Source organism: Falco punctatus, assembly GCF_963210335.1.
Source record: "Falco punctatus genome assembly, chromosome: 4".
In the NCBI taxonomy this organism is placed as follows: domain Eukaryota; kingdom Metazoa; phylum Chordata; class Aves; order Falconiformes; family Falconidae; genus Falco; species Falco punctatus.
This window is the reverse complement of record NC_137583.1, coordinates 93,957,196-93,981,977: the sequence shown is the minus strand read 5'-3', so window position 1 is coordinate 93,981,977 and position 24,782 is coordinate 93,957,196. Positions and strand designations below refer to the sequence as shown.

The window sequence follows — 24,782 nt, the reverse complement described above, 5'->3', positions numbered from 1 at the left end:
ACCAAAATATTACGACCGTTGCTGGTCACTGAAAATTTTGTCACATTTAGGATGTCCTTAAGAAAAAGCTGTGCTTGATGTTGATTACGTGCCTTAATAAAAATGCAGGGAGTTACTACTTTCTTTAAAGGTGTTTTATTTCCTGAGTTTTCTTTAGAAATGTTAGGAGTGTGAACCTCACCCTCCATTTTATAGGAAGTTTTAAGGGTCCCTGGTAATGCATATTGCATAATTTGAGTTGTTTTATATGCTTCCTCCTCTAAATTAATTCTTACCATATAACCACAAAAGCAGACGAATTTTACACATTCCAATACTATTTTTTTAATTACTACTATATTCATAGATTTTGTAATCTGATAAAAAATTCTAATACAAAGACAAACTTAAAAAAATAGATGGCACAGTCGGGTGGTGGGGGTAGGGGGTGGGGCTTGTTACAAAACTAAGTTCAGCAAGCTGTATGTTTTTCCAATGCCATTTCTTCATCTCTTTTTGTATTCATGTATTTTCTAGGCCTGGTTGCAGTATGCCTGAAATTTGGGATGTTGAAGATCCTGCTAATAGCTGCAAAATTCCTTTATGTACCCTTATGAGCAAGGATTCCAGGCCATATTTCATCACAGTATTTGAAAATAGCAATTACAGAGTTTTGAAGATTCCAAAGGAATAACATTTTAATGCGAAGAACCATCAGTCTTTCAACTTTTTAAACTAGCAACTATGAGAATTCTAAATCAGAAATACCTTTTCTACTAGACTTAAAATGGAAAAATATGTATTTTATTTTTTACCATTTTAAGTGAATTCTGATTATAGAAATATCTTAAACCTAACAGTTTGGATTTCTATTTCAGGGTCAGTCCCTTGAGATTTGCTATGCAAATGATTATATGTTTGCACATTTTATTTAACACTGATCCAAAAAAAAGTTAAAAAGTAGCTATGGAAAGTAACTCCATTCTCAAAACCAATGATGTTGTGAAATGGGACTGTCAGAATGTCTTAGCAAAGCAAGTTTGTTTAAAGCTTTGGTGCTAACAGCTAGGAACAAAGGAATGGTGCTATAGCATCTGGCATCACGTTTCTCATGTCACTTTCATTACCCATCTCCCTTCTGGACAAGGCGATTCTAGAAGTTCTCTTAAAAGTCACGTAGTTTCACTAGTCACGTCTGAGAGAAATAAATTCTTTCTTTGAGAGGATTAAGAACTTTCATCATTTTGGATCACGTAACACATGCTTTTAAGCTTGCTTTTGAAATGGAAAAGTTTGTAGGCAAACTTGAAACTTCATTATTTAGGTGCATGTTCTTGGAATCTTACTGATATTAAAAAAGAAGACTAATAAGGGTAATATTTGCAGTGAGCAATAGTTTAGCTTCTCAGTGTCCAAGGATTTTTAGCATTCTTATGCATTCAGAGTAAGCTGGCATAATATACATGAAATTTTTAAGGGAAAATGCTTTATTCAGGAAAATCTGTCATAGCCTTAGAAAGATACTAAAATAAATCCTTCACTGCCTTAACTAGACCTCCAGCGCCTAACTTAACATGAAATTACTTTCAAAATTTATGCCCTATTTTCTTTCCCCCTATATTAGATCCTGCCTGGATTTTGTCATCAGAATTAATGAAAAATGAAATCTAACCTGGTTGTGATATGGGTATAGTCAATTGTGTGGGTATAATTGCTCCAACAGTATTAGACTGGTTCTGCAGTTTGTCTGTCATCTTGGTGTCACACCAATGTTGTAGGTAATAGAGAATTCACTTTCCAAGATACCCAGTGCAAGGATATCCTTTAGTTGTTTAACTGATAAAATTTTTGTATGTTTATTGCTGTTGGAAAGTATCACAGTAATTGTGATTCTACAGTTTAAGACTTGCGAAGTCTAATGTTTCTCTGTATATCATCCATGTTTCAGGTTTTTTTGGCTTGGTTTTTTTTTTTGGTCCGACATCAGTCTGTTGATATGACTGGTCTTTTTAGCCCTGATGGCATCTAGCAATATTAGATGCTATGGGAATGGCATTTATCACACCTGCCACAGTATCAATTAAATGGCAACCTATGATAAAGTAGTAGTGTAACAACTGATGAGTATTCTACAAACTTCTTATTTTTTTAAAAATCTGTTTTATTGAGAGGGTGAGGGAGAATGGCTGAAAATGCATTAGCTTTTTAACTTTTACAGAATAGATTTTGGAAAAATTTCTATAAGGAAACTATCACAAAAAGGGCTTTTGGGAAGTCACTTTTTAAAATGTTAATTGAATTCAAGGAAGCAGGAAAAAAAATCTTTATATAAACATTGTGACTAGTGTTACAGCACAAACAGGTACTGTATTTTTATGAAGTTTATGGCAACTGTTGACATGTACTTATGTGTAAATAAAAAAGAAAAAGATGGAAATCGTTCTCATGTTTCTAATGGATGTTACATTTCTGCTCTTATATCTACTAAACTGAAGTTTAATTTGCCACAGCAGATATGGTTGCAGCTGAAGCCTCAACTAAACAATACACGGAAGTGCTTCAGATAATTAAACCAAACTCACACACCTCTTGCTGTCCTCCTTTCTGTTTGGAATATTCGTGCAGGGATACGTGAAAAGACAGTGAGAAAATACCAAATACCTCTTTACAAGCAAAGTGAACTTGGAAGGCGGTTCAGAATTATTCTCTTTTTGTTCTAAATTTCTAAACTCCGGTAATCAAGAGTGAAGCCCAAATACTGGTAGAACAAAGAAACGTTTGGAAGTTAAGGTTCAAAGATGTACTTCAGCAAAATAATGTTCCTTATTTGAGGAGGTGGCTGTTGTTACTGAGTATATAGTCAGACACTGTAAGTTTTCAGCTTGTGCTGAGGGATGTTATCCTGTCCCTCTCTTTGAACTGGTCTTAAACCCTAAATAATTGTTTTCATCTAATATTAAGATGATAAAATCTAGTAATGAAAATATTAAGTAAAAAAATGCAATATATGATTTTGGGGAAGCAACATGGGAATTCTTGAATTGGGTGTATCATGTTACGAATTTCTTGTCATCGCAGTAATTTGCTCTCAATTCCAAAGGAGAAAATGTGGGTTTAAACAGTACAGCTGCTTTATACGTAGGAGCACCATGTTAACATGCTTATCACTGCAACTTGAACCAGAAAACAGAAGTTTGAGATTTCTGAGCTCTCACTGAAGTTGTTTTTCCCTTTGCAAGATCCTAATCAATAAATCTTTAACTCAAGAAAGTTAATTTTTAAATATGCGCTGGCCTTGAAGTAATCTAGGCACAGAACTGGAATACTTTAGTCCCTGAAGTAATACTGGATCATACAGATTTGTCTTTTGGAATCTGAAACACAGCTAGCTTTGAGTGCAGTAGGTTTCTTCGGTACAATGGGCACAATTACAATTTGGTATCAAACTTTTAATAATTGTGCAAGCCGTAATATTTAGTGAGGAGACTAAATAAGGTGCCTTTGTGAAACAAAGGTGCCAAGTCCTATGAAGTGCCGCCCTGCGCTTCATTGTTCTCATCTACCATTTAGAAAAATGCCTTTGTTCTTGCCTTTTTTTGCAAGTCAGCTGAAACAGTGAAACTAAATCGCAGGACTCGCTCCCAAGTGAAGTAAACTCCTTCAGCAAAAGCAAGTATGTATGGAAGAGTGTAATCGCGGGGTTGTCAGAAATCAGCATTGTTGAAAGCAATTACAAAATGCTAATTATGGCTTGGGACATCTATTTTGAGATTGCGTTGTTGTGTGGTTTCTGTAAACGCTGTTGTTTCACCTAAATTGCATAATGTGAAGGACTGCAGTAAAACACAATGTTTTTAAACCCAAAAGAATAAGGAGCCTCCTGAGTTGTTTCAGCAGCTGGACAAAGGAATCCAGATCCCAACTGATAGCAGAGCTTTTCTGTGCCAGCTTTGCTGTTGTGCTAGGAGGAAAGAGTAGTATGGCTGATGTGGTGTGAAAGGAAGACCTTCCTGTTTAAATATTTATAGAGTTTGGATGTTAAGGAATAATTAGACTTTGAAATTAAGGCTGGGGACATAAAATGGCATGCAGAACTTTAGATTTGAGAACTGGTCAGCTGTGCAGGAATTGTTTGGGCAGTGAAACCTCTCAGTGCTGTGACAAGTTCTGAGCTGTAGCTATACAACATAAGCACTTTTATTTCATTTCAAAGTCAAATGTTATGTCAAACTGTTCCTAGTAGAGCTTTAAGCTGACCTGTTGGGTTGGAACAGAGGAGTAGAAGGATTTACAGGGCAGAATCTCCTTCCTTCCCAGCAAATTGCCTTGTTTCTGATCTCGTGCTGTAGTAGTTCTCAGTTGCAGATGAAATTCACATAATGTCTGAAATAGTTGTTTGAGCAGGTTCATCATGTAGTAGTCCAACAACTTTATTACTTCCTATTACAGCACATATAAAACACTTATTGCCAATAGATCATGAGATATGGATAGAACACACGGAGTGAATGAATGAGACAAGTTTCATATCTGGCCGAGGACCCAGGCAGGATCCCTAAGGCCAGTCCACCCTGTCAGGATGCTCAATATATAAATTGATTCTCAAGTGCAAGCAGCACTTGTTTTGCCTGTTTGGCAGGAAGGCTGAGATCTGGCTTTTAGCCTGAAGAATATGAAAACGCTTCCTGTATCTCGTTAGCAGTTGTCCTGTTGCAGGTTCAGTATTACCTTCTAAAGGGAAAACCTCTGTCCTGATGTTCCTCTGAAAGGAAACTAGTCACTCTAGTTCATTCTTCAGGCTCGATCAAGCTTATTTCAAAGCCAGTGCACCAAATTCTTACTTTCGTTACTAAATACTGCTGTGTTTAGACACCCGAGCAGTATCACCCTCACGTTACTGAGCAAGTCCCTAGAGCGTCTTAGGATGCAGTTAGCAAGCATTATTTGCAAGCAGTTACTGTTTTGCTGTAGATATCTCTGCCTGACTTCTGCAGCAAATCCTAGCCTCTTCTGAAGTATTGGCTTTTATAGTTTAATTATTTATAAAAATTCAACTTTTTTTTTCCTTAGCTAAACAAAAGTAGCAAAGGCTGAAAATACCCCAGAGCAGGATGCCTATTTTTTTTCCTGAATTAGCTTTATGATGGTGCTTGAATTACTGTCTTGTTTCTCTTTGATTTTGATTATGAAAATGTAATGTGTCTATATTTGGAGAAGTTTATCTTCCACTGCTTATAAAAATAAGCTACACTTAGAATCAAGCTTAGTAGCTGGGTAGAGTAGAAATTTTCATATTCCTGTAGTATTTGAAAACACAAGCTGTATTAAAGTGCTAGTAGTTGGTGTTTTCCTTAATCTTAGTTTTCTTTGTTCTAGATCCTTGCTGGATTTAGCTGCAGTTATGCTACAGGCGGCTGTATACAGGGCTATGCTACAGGCTGCTGTATACAGGATCTTTGATTTGATGCTTTTTGGCCATTTTTTGTGTTACATAATTTAAAAGGAATAAATATTTTGAGAAAGGAACAATGGTAACAAGATGATCAAAAGTAAGTTGTATTCCATGACTTATTTATTCAGCACTTTAATCTCAGAGTTTACTACCCTTGATGCTTATTACTCAGCAAGTGGTGCTGTCAGAATCTGTAACTAATTTTTAAACTAATGAGGTCTTAGCCATTTACTTGAATAGTTGCAGGTTTGTTTTATCCATTAGGCTTTTGCCTGAAAAAGAAAGAGGTTGTAAAAACCTTTGAATTAGGAGCCTGTGACATGTATTGCCTTCCTTTAAACCCTCGATGTGCAACTGAATTGATAATTGAATTTAGAAAGAAACCTGTCAGCGCTGATGGTTTGTTTTGTAAGATCGTCCCGACGCATAACGAAGTTGTGAAGCAATAAAGTTCCAATTGAAATAAATGGAAAAGCATAAATATTTGCAATGTCAAGGTGCAGCAGGACTGCCGAAAGGAAACATGGTTTCAATAAAGTCAGACTGTATTTGGAATGTGCTTTTCTGGTTTATTTTTTTATTTTCTTTCTCCTGTGTTCTAGTTCATCTTATTTTGTTTCACTTCAATGTTGGAAAATGGGATAAAACTGAACAGAATAGAATTGAGCAAAATTGCATAGCTGAAACTGAGAAGGGGTTTGTGTCTTCCAAACGTGACTTGGTTTTTTTTCTGAACCTTGTCAAAATGTTTGGCTTGTGCCAGTGGACTAGCTGATGGAAGCTGTGCATGTTAGCTGGTGTTCCTGGCCCAGGGTAGTCTGTTGTCATTCTCCATTGATCTCTGCAATTCATTTATTAATGAGTTAAAAAAGAGCCTGGGCTTATTACAAGGTTAAACCTGGAGTTACACATCACGAGGACCTCACAAAAAGGGTAACAAGTGCAACTGGAGGAGAAAAAAAAACCACCAAAAAAACCACAGGTTATTTGTATTTGTTTCTATGGTCTGGAAATAACTTCCTTGGCTACCAATTCCATATGTAGCAGGTCTTAACTCATTTCTGTGATACAGGTGCTCACCACAGTAAACTACTAAGCACGTGCTATGCTGCGTAGTAATGGTAGGAATAGAAGTGGAGGTATCGCAGCTATGATCAGACTACGTGTGGCTTTGAACTAGTGATCTCGTAGGAGCTGGATTTATTTTTAGTGAAGACTAAGCACGTTGCTACTAACAATCAGCCAATCCAGAAGTGTGTTTTACTGAAGTTTAAGCTACTATGAATCAGAATGACGTCTGTGTTAGGTCATAGTGGTGGTTTGACCGAGTTTCCCGTACTTTGACTGCAATTTAAGAGCGCTTTGGACAAATGTCATATACTGTATCACAGTGTAATCCTTCAAAAGGAGTGTAAGCTGTCTAATGTGTGTAACCAAGCAGAAGAGCACAGAGGCAGCACGGCGGACATCAAAGAACTTTGTGCTATAGCTGCTGCATTCAAAATACTCTTGTTTATTACCAATTTTATAGTAGACTACTTACAATTAGGATGCTTTTCAAGGTTGCAACAGAAAAATGAGGGATTATTGGGACTAGGAATCACTGGGAACATAATGAACAGCTCTGCATACAGGAGGAAGCAAGAGACCTTTCAGCAGGAGGTATCAGGATGCCTACAAGGTATTCATAAGGCATAATGGTTGCACTCGCCTAAATCTGAGATACTATCTCCATCCACCCTCTCCAGAAACAAGCCTTTCTCCTACCTTATATCCACAAGCTGTGCTTGAGGAGTGGATGCATCTCCCTGCCTCTTCCATGGCACCCACCATGCCTCCAGGGCTCGGAGGTGGTGGCTTCAGACCCTGCAGAGCACATCCATCTCCTGTTGAGCAGCGCTGAGCCAGAACAGGTGGGATGAGCACCTGCTTGCTTGGAGATCCAAGACGGCAGTGTTATTTGAATGTTACTTGAAGAGCTGTGGAAGCTCAAGGCAAGTCATCACCTGGCCTGTGGCAACCGCAGTCCTCCCTCCTAGGGCACAGCAATAAGCCAGGGGGACCAGAGGTAGGTCCAGCCCCAGGTCCTGCAGTCGGTGGCTCTCCCCTGGGCTGACTGAGGGTGACGATGGTGCGGGGCAAGGGGACGGGAGGCACTGGGGGGGGGGGGCGGCTGCCAGGAGGCTGTGGGGTTTGCAGCCATGTGTCAAGCTGTAGACATCAGTGCAGGATTGAAAGGCAAGCTGTGGATCTGAGGGATTTCTGTGGGTCTTGTGTGGTGCACAGGGTGACGGGAACTGGGCTGGGGACAGCGAGGATGTAAAGCGTGGGGCTGTGTCTGCATTTGTGTCTCTGACCAGAAGAGTTCCACGGTGCTGGGGGAGACAGTGATGTGTGTTTCTGCAACTTCACAGGTTATTTCCTAAGACGTGGTTGAGCCCTACCTTATCCTTTTTATTATCTGCTGATAGTTTAACTAAGTCAAACAAAGTAAGTGGCAAACAAGGCTTCTCCAGCCTCAGGCTCCTTCACTGATGCAAGCGGTATCTGCTGCAAAGAATGCTGAGCGCTTGCGGCTGGCTGTGAAGCTGTTAGGAGGTTTGATCTAAAAATACACATTTAGACCAGGTGATGTGAAACTCCTCTTCCTGGTCTGTAGGGCTGGAAGGATGGGCTTCCTTGCAAGGGTGTTGGGGTGACCATTTCATAGATGCACCTAATACAAACTCACGGTGCAATGATGAGTACGAAATAAAAATCTAAGGCAGCACATCTGAAAAGCGTGGATTAAAGGTATGTGGTCATACACTGAACACTTGGGATAAGGTAAACTAATGAAAAAGTATTAATTAGGCTGATCTGTTCTGTGTAATATATAAAAATACTACTATTTTGTGATACTAATTCTGTTCTGTATCATCTTATATATGAAATTATATATATTTCTTATTATGTCCTATGTCCACATGCAGAAAGAAAAAGTAAATTAACTGTCACGCACAACCTGAATTTTGGCTTGTGCTAGTTTTGGAGAGATTAACTTTGATGCATTTGTGGGTTTTCCAGTGTCTGGATCTGCTTATGACTGCATTTGTGTGCTGTGCAGTCAGAGGGCACGTGTGTAGCCAAACAGCGACGTAACGCTGGCTCGGACTTTTCATCCAAGGTCCCCTCACACGCTTTGTCCTCAGAGTACATTTTACCAGACAATTATTTTGGAAAGCTTTGACAGTTTGAAAGGCTGCCTCTTTTCTGGGTATGAAGCCAACATCAGGGGTCCACAAGGAGCTCTACAAACTGCTGTTGCTGGCAGAAAGCAGGGTCTGATCCTCTCACCCCCACTGCCCTCTCCTTTGGTTAGCTGAGTGCTTGTGCAGCCACGTGGGGAGCTGTGTACAGGGACTGGTTGCGGTAACACAGTGTTGCTGAAATTAAAAAGTGTTTGTGCAACATAAGCATAGGAGTGGACACATGCAGCCAATAGCTGAGAGCTGAAGGAAAGGGAAACGTGCATGCTGGAAACCCTTAGCCAGCCCTCTAATAAACTTGCTGTACGTTATAAAGTCACCCCTAAAGCCTGAAGTGGTAAACTTGTCTGTGGTGACAAGTGAGGTCTGGTTTTGATGTTGAAGTTGAGTATCTTTAAGGCTAAGCAGTGAGAGGTTCTGAATGTGTCCTGGATAGAGAACTGACCATGGCTAAACACCTCCCTCCTCACCAGCACTTGAGAGATCTCCTGTTAAAGAGAGAGACATTCCACATTAAAGCCTCAGATTTTATTTTCCATCATTTAAAAAAAATCATGAAAGTTTCACGACAACTGTTTAAGCTTATATTCAGATATTTTTTTTTTTTTGATTAAGCCGGGGAGAGGAAGTGCCTGATAAATAAGGTACATGGTAAATACAGGTCATCACCTGAGCAGTCACCAGCTCTGTGTGTGCAGGCACAGCAGGAGGGAAGTGTATGGTGTGAGTTTGTGTTGTAGGGTGAAGCTGTATCTGTGTCTGAGATACTCTGTGTAAGGTAAAGGGTTTGTTACTTTTATTTAGCATCACCTCCCCTTCTCAGATATAAGAAGAAAACAATTGTGTGAAGGAAAACCTCAGACTGCACAGATGGCTCAACAGAGAGAGAACAAAGTTATCCCATCTTATGTGTTGCCAGCAGTTAATAGGTCTGAAAATCCAGGAAGAAAAGCAAAGTGGTTGAACTGCGCCAAATACAAGAGGAGCAAAGTTCTTTTGAGCTTGCTCGTGTTTGGCTGAAACAGCCAGAGGTTTGGAGAGAGTTCAGGATACAGTTGCTAGGGAGTATGAGGATAAGTCTTTTGATTCTGGTATTTGGCTGTACTGAAGAATCAAAGCAAGCAGGCTTTGCACTGCTGTAGGTAGGTGCCATCTATATCACCCAGAAGGAGTGGTATTGGATACAGCTGCCCTCCCTGGCACTGCTCAGCTGTGTCTGTCCTGGGGGAAAAAGTGACCTGTAAGATCATCAAGTCCAACCGTAAACTGCACGCTGCCAAGTCTGCCACTAAACCATGTCCCCAAGCACCACATCTACATGTCTTTTAAATACCTCCAGGGATGGTGACTCAACTGTCTCCCTGGACAGCCTGTTCAAATGCTTGACAGCCCTTTCACTAAAGAAATTTTGACTAATATCCAGTCTAAACATCCCCTGGAGCAGACCTGTAGGCTTTTGGTAGTTGTCCCAGGCACTGAAGTGCTGAAAAAATGACTGCTGTGCTCAGCCCATATTGAGTGGGCCAGATCCAGTACCCTCTTGTCTTGCTGGAGGGACACACAGGGGTCCGAAGGACTTGCTGGAGTCTGGCGCATCCAGGACACTCGGCACCTAGAAATCCTGAATTACAGCGGTCTGGCTTGAAAGAGTGTGTAGATGCTAACTGAGATCAGCTCGCTGTCTGGCAGCACAGAGCAGCATCTGTTAATCGATCAGGAACGAAGCTCAGCACAACAAGAAATTTGGAAATACCGAATTGACTGGGTGCACACCGTCAGTTTCAATCAAAGGGTGGTCCATCATAGACCACAATGGCTGGGGTTTGCTTTCAGTTCAACGTTTGATATGCTGTGATCTTTATAAATTGTGCACGCTGGAGCTCTAGAGAATTATGCTCAACTTTTCTTGCCTTTTCATGTTGTCTATATGTTTTTTCCTCAAGTAACTGCAGAAACTTAGCTCATTTCAGTGTAAAAGTTTCTGTGTCAAAATAGTGTCCTTTGTATCCTGTCTAACTAGATGAGATGCTAATATATGACCCAGAACAGAATTATCACTTTAAATGCGAATGCAAAAACTAATATAATTTTACCATTCTGGAAATAGTCTAGTCTGTTTTTCTTTGGATTTAGGCTAATTTCAAACCTCCCTCTTTTCTCAAACACTGGCTTACAAGGGGATGTTTCGGGGTTGAGCCTGAAACCTGCAGCACTGTGATGGTCCTTGGTGTGATCTTGCTGCCTGTGTACAAATGAGGATGGAGCGGTTAAAGGGTTGAAAGCGTATCGACTCTGCAGTCAGGGATTTAAAGATTGTAGCTGGCATAAAAGCAGATGTACAAAGCTTTTATCTCAATAGCTCAGATGACAAAAGTGAAGTAGCTGCAGTAGTGCTGGTCCTGAATGTTTAGGCAGATATACCTCTAAGTTGGGGTGGTCTTGGGATCCTGCCCAGGCAGATGAAAAGCCACCTTGCGCGCATCTGCACAGCTGTAATTTCATCTGTATTATTGCACCATCAGTGTGCTGCAGAGCAGACAGGAGCCCAGGCATGGCTAAGCTGTGCCATGATCTCCTGCAGCCCGGAGAATGGATGGGGACATTGCAGGACCATGGGGCTCTTGTTTGAATTGCAAGGGGGCTGGAAGCACAGTCCTGACTCCTACCTCTGGACAAGTATATTTCAAACAAGGTAAAGAAACAGTCTTGGAGCCCCACAGTGAGGTCTGTGTGGTGTGAAGTCTTGAAGCAATGCAGAGAGGAATTCAAAGTGTAGTCAAAGGTTATGCACTTTGCTTTCATTACTACAGTAAAATAGAATTCAAAAGAGGCATATAAATAAAAAATGTGTGCCTGGATGAATATGATGGCATTTTTGAAAAGGAAAAAGGATTCCTCTGAATAATATTTAAAATTTAGTATTGCAAATTTCTGGAATTAATACAAATTACATCTTTAGAAGGTCAGAAATTGCTTCAGAAGGATATCTAATATTTAAAGCTGAGTAAAGGAATCTGCTGCTTACAACCACACTTTTGCCCATGTTGCCTGGGACTTGCTTCTAGCTGAGGCTGGGGTGGTGGGACTGACCCTCTTGCTCTGTGGGTTAAGATGCACCAACCTGGGTGATGGCACTTTCTGTATGCTTTTCATTAATGTGAGTGACTGTGTGAGCTAATTGGTGAACTCAGCACACCTTTAGGAAAATCCATCTCCGCCCCAAAGAAAGGTGAGGGGGAAAATCTGAGCGTCCCATGTAAATTGCAGTCTATGTGGCAGAGGAAAAAAGCCTGCTGTGGCTGGCAGAGGTGGTCGACAGGATTTTAAATGAATAAAATACATAAATAAGTAAAAAGGAATGAACAGAGTTGGTACCCTCTTGCTTCAGCCCTGCACAGAACCTCTTAGTGAGGTGTGTGGAGCGTTCCTGCCCTTGCTTTTATGCTTGTGGTCTCAGGTTAGGGTTTTCCTTGCTTTCTGAGGGCTGTTTTGCTGTGGGCACAGGTGGTGCTGTGCCTGCGGGGCTGGCAGGGCACAGGAGAAGTGGAGGCTCCCCCGGTGCAGGCATCCTGTACCTGGAGCTGATGGGCTGAACCAGCATCTCAGCACTCAGCCTGCTCTGTTCAGTTCTCACACACTTAAACACGGTGTTGGTGTCGATGCTTTTTCAGATGGCTCAGTTAATCCCATGCCACCGTGTTAAGGTAGCGTCCCTGCATGCCTGCTCTTAAAACTTATCCTCCTGAAGCAAATGCCTCAGAGAATGCGGGAGGATGAGGTCTAAGAGATGGTGGCATGCCCTGTTGTAGAAAGGGTGATTGGTGGCATAAAGCTGTGTTTTGATGTGCCCCTCCGAATAAGAGCCTTGCTGGTGGTGGAGACTGACCTGATGTGCAGAGGGGCAGTGCCTGGCTCACGTTGAAAAATGCAGCCAGCGAGAAGCAATCCCATCCTCTTGGAAACATGCTCATGCTCCTTCCTCATCTCCCTCCTTGCCTGGCAGCCAAGGAGGGCAGGTGAGCAGGGTTTAAACCATGTTGCCACCATTTGTCCTAGGTTAAACAAGGGCTGCGGCAGTTCTGAGCTGCCAAACTCAAACTCAGAGTTTCCCACCCGGGAGGGGAATGGCTGAGCCGTTGTGGCATAGACCCACGTCCTCTGGGGTCCAACCTGCCCATGGCAAATTCTCTGTATTTCTTGGCCCATCTTATTAGCCTTTTGCACAGTAAGGGACTGTATACCACGTGGAAACTGTGCATGTTGTAACAACCCTTTACTTGGTGTTTTCTTTTTATCCATTTTGCAAAACTCCGAGGTATGGTTACACTGAGGTTACAGCAAGTGAGTAATTATATTGCTGCTTTAAATGCCTGTTAAGTAATTATAGTAACAGAGACAGTATCAGTCTCTTTCCCTCTAAAGCTGTATCCTGTTATCACTGTTGCATTTTGGTCCCTTTAGATTAGAGTCGACTTTAAAAAAAGCATTTTTCTGTGCTATCACCAAGGGGGAGCAGGCATCATGTGCACACTTGTCCTTGAGTGCAGAGTCCCTGGGGACCACGGTTGAATGGCACCAGCTATGGCGATACGTGTGGTTAGCACTAGACCAAGGAACTGAGCAAACAGGAAGGCTTTGCCTGAGCTCATGGGCAAATTAGGTAAAGCAGTCTTTTCTGACTGATTGAAACACTAATTGTCACAGTGTCAATGAACCCTCGTTCATGAGCTGATTAGAAAATAGCAGTTTTCTTTTTGGTAAATTTGAATGCATTCCCTCCCTTCCTCCCGCCTCTTGCTATTGTTTCACTCTGGTATTTCAGTGCTCGCTCACTGTGGCTGGTATTTCCAAATAAAAAAAAAAGTCACTTTCAGCAACAAAAGAAATATTGTTTAGAATTTTACTTTGGAAAGAGTTGTCAGAATTGACTTTTTCCAGCGAATGTGCAAAAAGCTGAAACTTGGAGTTTGCCTGGCTGTCCTCACCTGGTTCAGGCAGGCTGACTTGGGTGCACCTTTGGATGAGTGCTGACGATGTGTTGGGACGGTGACTGCATTTCACTCTTCTCCCCACGCCATACTGATTGAGGAAGAAGTCAGCTCGAGGTCACTGTATAACCTGGTAAGGCTGACTTTTTTTCTTCTAGTGGTGATGACCTGCTGCTGTTCGACTACTGAAAGGTGTATAATGGTAAACATAGTAATAGCTGAGTTGTGGGGCACAGAGGTATCACCGATCTCTGGATCCAACCTCTCCATCCTCAGTGGGGGTTTGTTGGCAGTGAATTAGTTTTCCAGGATTTGTAGTGGTAAGTTCTGGTTTGGTCAGTGCAGCACGCCCATCAGCCAACCTGATGTCTGAGTGCTGGCCTGGTAACAAATGTGCGCTGTGCAAAGTGAGAGGGCTCGCTCTGGGGAGATGTGAAGTGGCACTGGGGCTCTGTCTTGCAGGTTAGCCGGAGACAGGTCTTACCTGGAGCACCTATGTCTCGGTTCATTTTGTGCATCTACAGGGCGGGAGACCCCCTATGTGTGAGGGATTTGGGTAGCGTGAAGAGTTTGCTCCTGGTGCCTTCAGTTTTGTGTTGAGTAGAAGTGTCTCAATATGCTTGCCAGGGTGCAGGCAATTTTAAACATGGGTATGAGCACCTTTGCAGTGATCCTGGTACGGATTTGATACGTCAGGATTGTTGCAGTTTGGCCACCCACCATCCTCCACAGCATGCCCCCACTGCCTCCCTGCATGCTAATGCTGGTCGTTCTCAGAAACGATCTGGCTAGAAACAACCCTAACAATAAAAGCAGTTAGTAATCTTTCTGCAAGCCTGGTGAATGTGACACATCAGATTCTGATGGGCCTCAGTAGCCATGAGAAAATCCATTGACTTCAAACTCCATGGAGAGCTGCTACCCAAAGGACCTGACAAGCTGTCAGCCTCGAAGCTGTATTACAGGGTGCCCACCCCTTGTTTCCCAGCACCCTGGCCTGCTAAGTGCATGGAGGTGTAGGCAGAATTGGCTGCCTTGTTGATATTTTCTGTGGCAATAACGAAGCTGAAGAAACCAAAGAAATCCGAGGAAGTGAGATTTATTCTAGCATGACCAAGAGCTCATCTCATGCTTTCAGATGCCTTCAGTTTGTAAAGATTATGGTCCAAAGACTTGTTAAGTGAGTACTTTGCTAACTGTTGTGATGGAAGATGAAAAAGAAACTAGATAAAATTTTCATCCAAACTGTGGGTGACATTTGAGAAATGCTAAATTAACCTTCAAAATGTCTCCAAATGTCTTGTTTAGGAAAAAAAAAAGAAAGAAAGTCAAAGACATTCAGTCTGGTTAACACTGACAATGAATGAGTGCATGTAAACAAATTCCCTCCAGCATTCATGAATGCATTTCCTCAGCCACCAGTATTTCATCAGGTAATGAATAATTTCCACATCTGTCTTATCAAACAAGAAAACCCGCCATGTGAGCTTGAAGGTGAAGAGGGAGCAATATATTTAAACTAAACCTGGACTCAGTTGAACACCAAGACTTCATTAAAAAAACACAACAAACCCTGAATGCTTGCAGTATTACCTTCCTGTTCCAAATAGAAGAAATGAATATAGGCTTAATTCTGTATTTTTGTTGATAATACAACTTTCCCATTAAATTGCAGAATTCCAATTTCAAGCCTTAAAAAAACTAAAATGAAAATTGAATAAAAAATTAATATGGGTTAAGTGCTGTGAAGATCCTTACCAGCCTGCCTTGTGCTTGCCAGTCCCACGCTTGTACGCCCATGCACGAGGTGCTGATGCACATATTTGTCCTTTCAAAGACAGGTGCTTTTTTTTTTTTTTTTTTGAGGATGGCTTAAACACGTTGAAGCCCCAGCATCGCTGGTGGAGCCATGGAAGGAACAGATGTTTTTTTTTTTACTTGCTGCCCTGGTTGCAGGGATCCCATGTGCTGAGGTTCTCCCAAGGGGCAACCTGGTCCATTGCTGCTTGGCTACGGGCTTCCTGGCACATAGACAAGGGCAGTTGTCAAGTTTTCCTGAAGCAGAACATCTCAATAGTCACAGTGGACCATGTTCCCCGTGGGAATCTGCTGAATATACTGCCTTCAGGGCAGATTAGTGCCCACTAATCCTCTGTTCGAGAGAAAGAGACTCAGGTGTTTGCCAAGCACCAATGAGCCAGTGTAGTCCTTCTTTCCCTCCCTCAGCTTCCTTTTTTTTTAATAAATCCTTCTCAAAATTACAAAAGCAGATCCAAGTAATCATAGTGACTCAGCTGTAGAGCTATAAGCAGTCCACATTGCAGATTAAATTTGCAATTGGTAATATCATTGTGCTGCACTGTGAAAATGAAAAATTACTCTTTTCCTGCTTGCTACATGTAAAGTACCACATGCAAAGATTTACATCAAGCCAGAACAGTTAATAGAAGAGGAAGGGGGGGAACTGACATCCTCAGATGGGTTAGAGACCATCTCCCGCCCTGTCCCGTTTTACCAGCAGTGATCTTGGCTGGGTTTAACAGCAGAGGAAAAAGGAGACAGACCCCAAAGCAATATATGACAGGGCATTCATTCACAGCTACACATTGCTGGGAATGGCATTTCTTTCTGATCCCACCTGTGATTGTATCTATTTTTTTTACCTGCAAATATAGCATTCATATTTCTAATCTGAAACCCACCCAGAGCTGCTGTAACTGCAGGTGCTGCTCATTTCAGTCAAGCATTGAAGAGTTTACAAAGATTTAAATTGATTAAGTGTTAGCATGGAGTAATGAATTCCAAATACTGGTATGCTGATTATAATATTGCATTTGCACTGATTACTTACAAGTCTGATTGCCTTTCTGATTGAATCCAGTACTCTTCTTTGGCTATGGGATAAAATAGATAGGAGCATCCAGTCTATTCTATATCTCTGGCTTTTATATCTTATTCCTGTCCTCCTAAGACAACTGTCCCAGCAGTTCATAAATGATATCACAACATTGTCCAGATTCTGATTTTTTTTCCCAGGTGAACTGAGCAATGTTTGTGTGTTCTTTTTGAACTCAAAGGCAAAATTCCCATTGATGGCAGTAGGATCAGGAAATCTCCTTCATAGTCCTGCAAGTTTCTTCTTGCTACCCAGCTGTGGTCTTGCTCTCCCCTTCTTTTAACACGCTCTGTTTTCTCTGTGTCCTGCTGAGGTGAGGTTGGGAGCCTGCTTTACCCGCACTGAACATCCCATCCGCTCGTTTCCCTGTGTTGCTTCACTGTGTCCTAGAAGATATCTGGACAATTTACTCATTTTGGTTTGATATAAACAATCAGTGTTTTGAGCTTGTTTCTATCCAAAACCAGGGATTCAAACACCAGGTTGGAAGCTGGCCAACCATTTTACCTATGGTTCTTATATTACTCAATACAGCTAACTATGTCTAGAAGAGACAATGCAAAGCCATGCAGAATGTAATTTCCCTTTTCACAGATTTTAAACTGCAGAAGGACTGTTGGATTGTGTTTATAAAATAGAAACACCTCGGCTTTGATTACAGTACATCAAAGATGAAGAATCTGGTATTTCTCATGGTAATTCCCTCCACTGGTTAAAAATTTTCACTGTTAAAATGTGATCCTAATGTCTGACTTGATTTGTAGGCTTCAGCTTTATACCACTGATGCGTAATGCATTGCTTCACTAACCTTAATTTTTTGGTGCTGTGCTTTTCCTCCCTGTGAATGTTCTTAGGTGCTGTTTTTGGTGATCCTATTCTAAGCAAAAAAGATTTATCTTGACGTTTCTTACTGTAGGAGGTTTCCTTCCATCCTGGCAGTGTACCCAGGTTTTGTAACAGCTTTTTGAAAAAGATGTGATTTCCACATCTGTCCTTCCCGTTGGGCTTGGAAGGGTATGGAACAGCCCCTTGTTTCTTCTCCATGATCTTTGATCCCCTGATCACAATGGGAGCTCGTGCTGTGTTGTTCATTCATTATTCTCTATAGGTCCTTTCTTGGGCTTTCCAGCCCCAGCATCACTTTCTTTAGATAGAGGGGACGTATATTTCCCCTGGATGCATAGCTTGGTGTTTGACTCTACTCATACACCTTTAGTACGGGACTAATTTACTGGATGTCCTTGTCCTGCTTCTGTGAGCGCTCAGCCCTCATCCGTGTTTATCTCTTTGCCATCTGCATAGTTTAGCAGAAGTGATTTCTTTTTTATTTCCAAATCAGTGATAAGCGTACTGAATCAGATCAGTATGATATCTCTCCACGCTCTTTTTGGGCTGCCTACAGGCTTCAGACTGTACAAGGCTTGGTGGCAAAGTGATTGCAAAAGCCCTGATGAAGGAACCTTCAGTGGAAGGTGATGATTGAAAGGCGCCTTTGCCCTGCTGCCAGCCCTGCCTGCCCTCCGCTGATCCCCACGTTGCCTCCTGCCCTTTGCCTACATAGTGAGTGGAGCTGGAGGACTGGATGGGAAGGGGATTCCTGCCATCGGTAGGATACTGTGTGTTCTGAGTTTCCGACACACTGCAACATGGTGACAGGAGGATTTCGGATGCACTGTAAGGGATTTATGGTGCTGCAGTGGGGTGGCAGGAGAAAGCTTGAAATGTGGGGGTTTGACATGCCAAAATGTCACGCTGCTGTTCTGATGGTAGCTGTGGGTTGTGGTAAACAAACTTTCCTGAGAGTCACTCCTCACTAGAAAAATCTTTTTTTCCCCTATTCTTTTCAGCAACACTTTAAAGGACTTAAAAGCAGCTTTAGTGCCAAAGTGCCACTTCTGTCTCTGCTTGCAGGTATGCACCTGAAATAGTATGAACCATAAATCACTTTAAAAGATAGCAGCAGAAGCTTCACAAATCCTTGTGATTAAAACTTCAGAGGAAGCTAATGTAGCAATTCAAAAGTGGAGGACTGGGAAACTGCAGTCATGAAGACTGAAAAGATCAGGAACTGAATTAAGTTAATCACATAAAGATTGTCGGTCAATAGAGCAATGGTGAGATGTTTAAAGGTTTTAATGACTCCGCTGGTGAAGGTCCGATAGCTTGATAATCAGTTGTCCTTGAGTTAATTATCACAGTCATATTAGCTTGGCAAAGCAGAGATGGAGTGGTGGGTGGCTTTTATGTGCCGTAGAAATCTTAAAATCAGATTGCTATATCCTGAATCTTAAAAAAGAACGTCTTGGCAGGGGAAACACTTTTACTCTGAAGCTCACCTTTTGCTTGCATCACTTGAACAAACAGCAAAGCAATTGGGCATGCTTTTATCCAAAAGCCTTTACTTTATCAAGAAGACAGATGTTAGACGTGGTGTGACTGTGACCTAGACATAAGGGTGTCACATCCACAGGCGCAGTGTCTGAGGGTGCACCTGGGTGCAACAGCATGCAGAGGTATCCAAACCGGCTCTGAACACAAAGTAGTATGGTCAGGGTACCATGGCCCCTGACTTCTTGCCTGTAGCCCCACATGTGGACAAGAGTGCCATAGAGAGGGCTACTCGAATGACGGGCTTGGACGTGGCTTTCGACCATGAGTAAATCTTTCCTGGACTTTTTCCAGCCTGATTTCTTCTCTCTCCAGACTGAGGTTCAGGCTACAACCGCCAGCATGTGTTACCAGTTACCCCACAGTAACCAGGGTTTCCCCACGGTGCAAAAAGATGACAGTGACTCCACAAACTCTTCATGAAGACCCTGGCACTTGTGAAATACTGTGGACCTGCTTTGGGAGGTCTATGACTTTGGGTCACACTCTGAGGACATGGAAGCAAATTTTATTGAGGTTAAGACTCTTTGTCCATTGGCACCTTTGAAACAGGTCTCATTTCTGCTGTTTAACCCCAGTTTGGGGTGGGAAGGAGTGAAATTCAGCAGAGTTCTGATCTTGAGTAGGGAGAGGCTTTCGTTATCCCTTAGGTTGCCTTTAGTTCCTATAGATGTGGCTCTAAGCATACTCAGTGATCCAGGAATTATATTATACCACTGCTGAGCCCATAAAAATTTCAAGAACATGTTTGAGGTTCATGCAATGTTCTTGGAAAGATTTGTGCCCCACAGTGTCATCAAATACACGCTGTTTAAGGGCTGTTGGTATTCTGTGATTTTCCTGTCTGTAGTCTAATTTGAATCCTCTAAACTTCAGCAGGGTATCAGGGCAGTCTTTCAAAAAACAGGAATGACCTGTGCTTCTAGGAAGCTTGCATTATTTCCCCCCCCCCCCCCCCGTCACCATTGAGGTGATTCCTCTCATCCTATTTCTTAGGTTTTTCTTAGATAACTCCGTGTCAATGTGCACTATTTTCTCTTACCATTTTGCTTGGCCGACCTGAAAAAGTCTGTGCAACCTGTTTTTTAAATGTCAGTTTGATTTGAGGTGGCAGTTAAATCACTTCAGTCCTGCCCAAAATAGTAAATGTAAACACGTTAAACAGGTCTTGTGTTCCTCTTGAACAGAGCCCCATCAACTCCCACTGAAACCAGCAAGAAGTATCTTCCTGACTTGTCATAGGGCTGGGTTGATCTCCCAGTAAGGTTTATTCATCATCCCAACAGGCTTCCTCCGACAATGTGAACTGAAGTTCATGCTGCTTTATCTAAGAAAAGAAATTAAACCGATTAGATACTTTCAAAATATAGCAGTTTAATTGCCTTCAGGCCTTTGCAAAGTCTCCAGCTGGGTTGACTACTAATATTTTGCAATTATTCTCATCATTATAAAATTACAATTATGCCTGTTTGCTGATGATTGATCGTGGTTCAGAATGGCTCACACATGTATTCCTTGATACATGGATGTAGGCATGCTCTAATAAAAACCATCATATCTTCAACAGAAGGTGATAAAGACCTGCTGAGACACGTGAACGGACAATCTGGCTCAGAATATTAAGCAGGTTCAAATGTGTGATGCTGGGCTCCCGGCAGGCTCCTTCTGATACCTTACTGAGTCCCTGTGTGAGCCATATCAACAGCGTGCCTCCATACATTGTTAATTAAGTATCTTGCCCATATATTTGGGATTTGAAAGGAGCATTCGCTATACTCATGTAGCATGATATGTTGCAATGATTCTTGCTTACCAAGCAATGCACTAAGAAAACTGAGGCAGAGCTACATTACCCCTCTTGACTCAGGTTAAACTAATTTTCATGCCATTTCCTTTTTTTTTTTCTTTCTTTTCTTTTCTTAAGAATACAGACATTTTTCCAGATCCAATAAGAAGGCCCAAACCACATGAAAATCTTGGTGTGGGAGGTAAGATAGACTGAAAAAGAGGAGAGCAATTGCAGAAGGGTGCAACAGCAAAGGCAGCTCCAGGGTGCTCCTCTGGAGGGGTTCACCACCCAGGGTGGATGCTGGACACCATGTAGGAAAGTTCACCAGGAAGCATCTCCTTGACTCTCCTGTTGGAGGTGTTCTCATTCGAATGAGTGAGTATTGGTTTATAGCCACTGGGTGTATAGCCCTGGGGTTTTTGGAGCTGGGAAGCTACATCAAGACCTTGTTCCCTAACCCTGTGGCCATGGCCATGGCTGCGCTGAGGTGCCTCCCTCTTCTATTTTATCCACAAGATGTTTTCTGCATGCAAAAAACTTCAAAGTTTTCTCAAAAAATAATAATTTGCTGCAGGGGTCTGACAATAAACATTTCCAGATGACACTACACTCTGTCCCATGGAAATAACCACATTAACAGCCCGTTGAGGGAATTGCCAAGTATTCCTGAAAGAGTGATGGCATTTGAAATTCCTCTATGAATTATTCTACACCCGTGGCATTTTATAAACTCCGCAATGCCAAGTCACCTTTAAATTGTTCTTTTGGCACCATATCAAAACTGAGCACGCTTCTTCCACCTACATTACATCTATACAAATCAATAATTCCCCTGTGTAGGTTTTAAAAAACTCTCCTGGAGTAATCCTTCTCTCCCAAATGAAGAGATTAAGCCATGTGCTCCAAATGGGACTTAGTGATGTTTTCCTACTTGATCACTTTAAAGTCTTTTCTCACTCTGTGGTAGCTTCATAAAGTACCTTTTAGCTTTTAGCATGATCATGGGAGTCTGACTTCACTTTAATTTTCTATGTAATGCATTTAAGTGACCCAAATCCTTTAATTCAAGGACACTTTATTAATTTACGGCTAAAGAATTTTTCCCTCTGGCATTAGTCTGTACTGTCCAGGAGGTGCAGTTTGCCAGTCACGCCATGCATAAATGTATGCCTGATTACAAGCTCTTAGCCACTTTGTAAAACCGGGAGCTCATGTGGAGTTAGCAGAGTGGTCACTCTGCAACCGGTGAGTAGACACAGGCTGTCTGCAAGCTGCCAGCACGGCTGTGGGCTGCCGCTCCCACACAAGGTTTGTACAAACGATGTGAGCCACTGTGTCTTCGGCAAAAGAGGGGGAAGGATTATACTTCGAAGAGTAATGCTTGTATAACTCTACTATCATTGGTATCGGTCTCAACCTGAAAGCCTGAACACAAGCAAAAAGGCCAGCTGCTACCTGGCATGCGTCTGAAACCTGGGATGTTGCGGTGGTAGGGCAGGGATGGGGAAAGCATGCTCATGCCTGAAGTTCACTCGCTTTTCCAGCTCCATCAGCTTGACTAAAGATATTATTGCTCCAAATAAATGTCACCCACTGATACTCTCTTCATTAGATCTCCTCACCGCACCATTGCAAAGGCATGGCCATCAGCATGCTTCAAAATGAAAGGAACTGGCTCCTGGTGCCCTTGAAAACTTGCACAGAAAGTCTTGCCTTGCATTGCATTTAGATCTCAATAAACAGCCATATAGCAGAGACTAGGAGAGCTCTCTGATAACCAAAAAGCTTGTTGCTGTCCCATGAAATAAGGTCTAGGCAGGCTGATCATTGTTCTTCTGAATTTATTCAAATTTATTCATGGTGAGATTATTCCCGGGGGCAGGGTTTGTTGCACATTTATCATGTGTTTTAAGAAGAAAGTTAACTCCATCCCAGCTGAAACCAGGACAGCAGTTGTCTCCTCTCTCTCCTTTTCCCATTGGTATCCCTGTATTACCAGGCAGCAGAAATACCCCTTTTCAGCTTTCCATTTCACCAGCCCCAACTAGCCAAAATCTTAGGTTGCTCTTCTCCGTGTTCTTTCTTTCCCTTGTTTTGCACAGAGTGGTCTCAACAGAGGGCAACGATAATGCTAGTACAGCCTTAGCTCCTGTGACAAACGCTTCACCACACACACGTTGGGACCGTATTAGCTCCCGTGGCCCCAGCAGCCGCTTTGTTGTCAGTAACCGGGCATCGCCTGGCCAATGAACTCACCCAAGGCTTTCTTCCCTTCAGGTATTTCCAGCTGATGAGCTCCCAGTTTATGACAGGATTTCTGGTAATCGATGCGATTGATTATTAGCACGCAGCGTGGTACCTTTCACCACTTTTCTGCTATTGAGTTCTGAAGATCACCCAGTACTTTCTATGTGATGCCTCAGGCTCCATTAACTTTTACTGAATTTATTAAAGCTGCTGAATTTTAGCCCATTTTCATTTGCCTCGCTTGAGTCTAAATTAACAGTTAAGCTTCTAATTATGTCCCACTATAACCAACTCAGTCTGAGGAATCAGCGAGGAATCAGAGTCTATTTGTAAATTCATGCCTGTGTTTGTATGCCCAACCCTCTACACCCATATTTTATGTGTACTCAGAATAAGATGCCATCAAACATGACAAAAGATTATCTAATGAACCATTCAGCTATACTGCTTATCTAAATTGAACGTTGTATGAAATAAATTACAGTTTGCTATAGAAAAGGAAACATATTTTACCTTATGCTAAAAATTGCATTTACTCCCCAAATCAATCATGTTTCCCAAGGTTGATGAATAAACTAAAATCTCTGCTCCTGCAAGCGCCAGGCGCTGGGTTGGAAGGTAGGCACAGACAGCTTTTGCACTAGTGTATTTTTATCTGTGGAGTGGTTCCTCTCTTAAAAGAAGGCACTTGTGCCTGCATCATATATACGCTTTTTTGCTGTGCTTCCTGCGATTGCTTTCTTTTGTAGGTATTCTGTTTCCATCAAGTATTTCTGAAGATTGCATGCAGCCCATGGGAGGGGTAAGGTGAAGTGGCAGGTAGTGTGATGCCTTCTGAGTTCTTGTCTAAAATGAATGGGCATGAGCGGTGAGGTAGAGCTTTCTGAGGGGACGCAGAACTGGAGGCATCTTGCTAGCAAGTCTATTCCTTGTGAAGAGAGTGCCAAGAGACTGTTCTTAGTAATTTCAGGCTGGAGTTACCCCCAAGCGCTCATATCTTGAGAAATTCTCTGCCAAAGTCACTTTGAAAATGTTTTTTTTTGGGGGTGGAGTCACTTGTTCCTATGTTTTGCACAGGGTCCTGTGGTTTGAGAGAGGATTTTCCCAATTTCCTGCGTCTTACAGTGTCAACAAAGTACGAAATCTGAATAGGCATAAAGCTTTCCGGTATTCAAATGCCACGCCTCCAACTAAAATAAGCACCAGGCTCACTTTTATTTCTCCTGCTTATGTGTCTGTCTTAGAGATTGCTATCAGTAAGGGTCTGATGCTTGCAATAACTAGTACTCTAAAAATATATTGTGGAAGTCCGCTTCTGTAATGACATTTATGTGCCCAATTCTTACTAAAACAATTCGTATTTAAATGTCTAGGTACCTTGTAGAGTATGGACCTTCATTCATTCATTCCTTGCAAGTCTTAGAGATGTGTAAAAATTAATTTTATTTTGTTCTGTGGAACTCAAATCATCCTGTATCATATCAAAACATTTATTTTTTCTGTGAAAGACATCTCTAAAAAAAAAAACCCACCAAAAAACCTCAAAACCTACAAATGACCAGGCAGTAGCTTCCTTATCTTTTTTGACTGATAAAGTCTGCACCTCTAGGCACTTGGCCAGCAGCGTGCAAGAGCATGCAAAATGCTTCTATAGGTAGGCATTTACTTTGCTGTTCTTCCCTGACTGCAATATGGAATATTGCACTGCATTATTAGAGTATACCTACTCAGTGATTTGGATGTTAATTTTTGCTGTCTTGCATCTTTTTTTTTTTTTTAATAAAAATGAAAAAG

The 24,782-nt window shown here is 41.9% G+C and overlaps 1 protein-coding gene across 2 annotated transcripts in view; it reads left to right on the top strand.

Moving 5' to 3' along the window:
- The window catches only part of DPY19L1 (dpy-19 like C-mannosyltransferase 1), a 73,246-nt gene extending 48,483 nt beyond the window's left edge, over positions 1 to 24,763 (top strand). For both annotated transcript variants that reach the window (XM_080383277.1, XM_080383276.1), the window contains one exon: positions 517 to 24,763. In XM_080383277.1, the coding sequence (XP_080239403.1) occupies positions 517 to 673 (157 nt within the window). In that variant the 3' untranslated portion in view covers positions 674 to 24,763. The remainder of the gene's footprint in view (positions 1 to 516) is intronic.
- Positions 24,764 to 24,782: the final 19 nt, after the last annotated feature.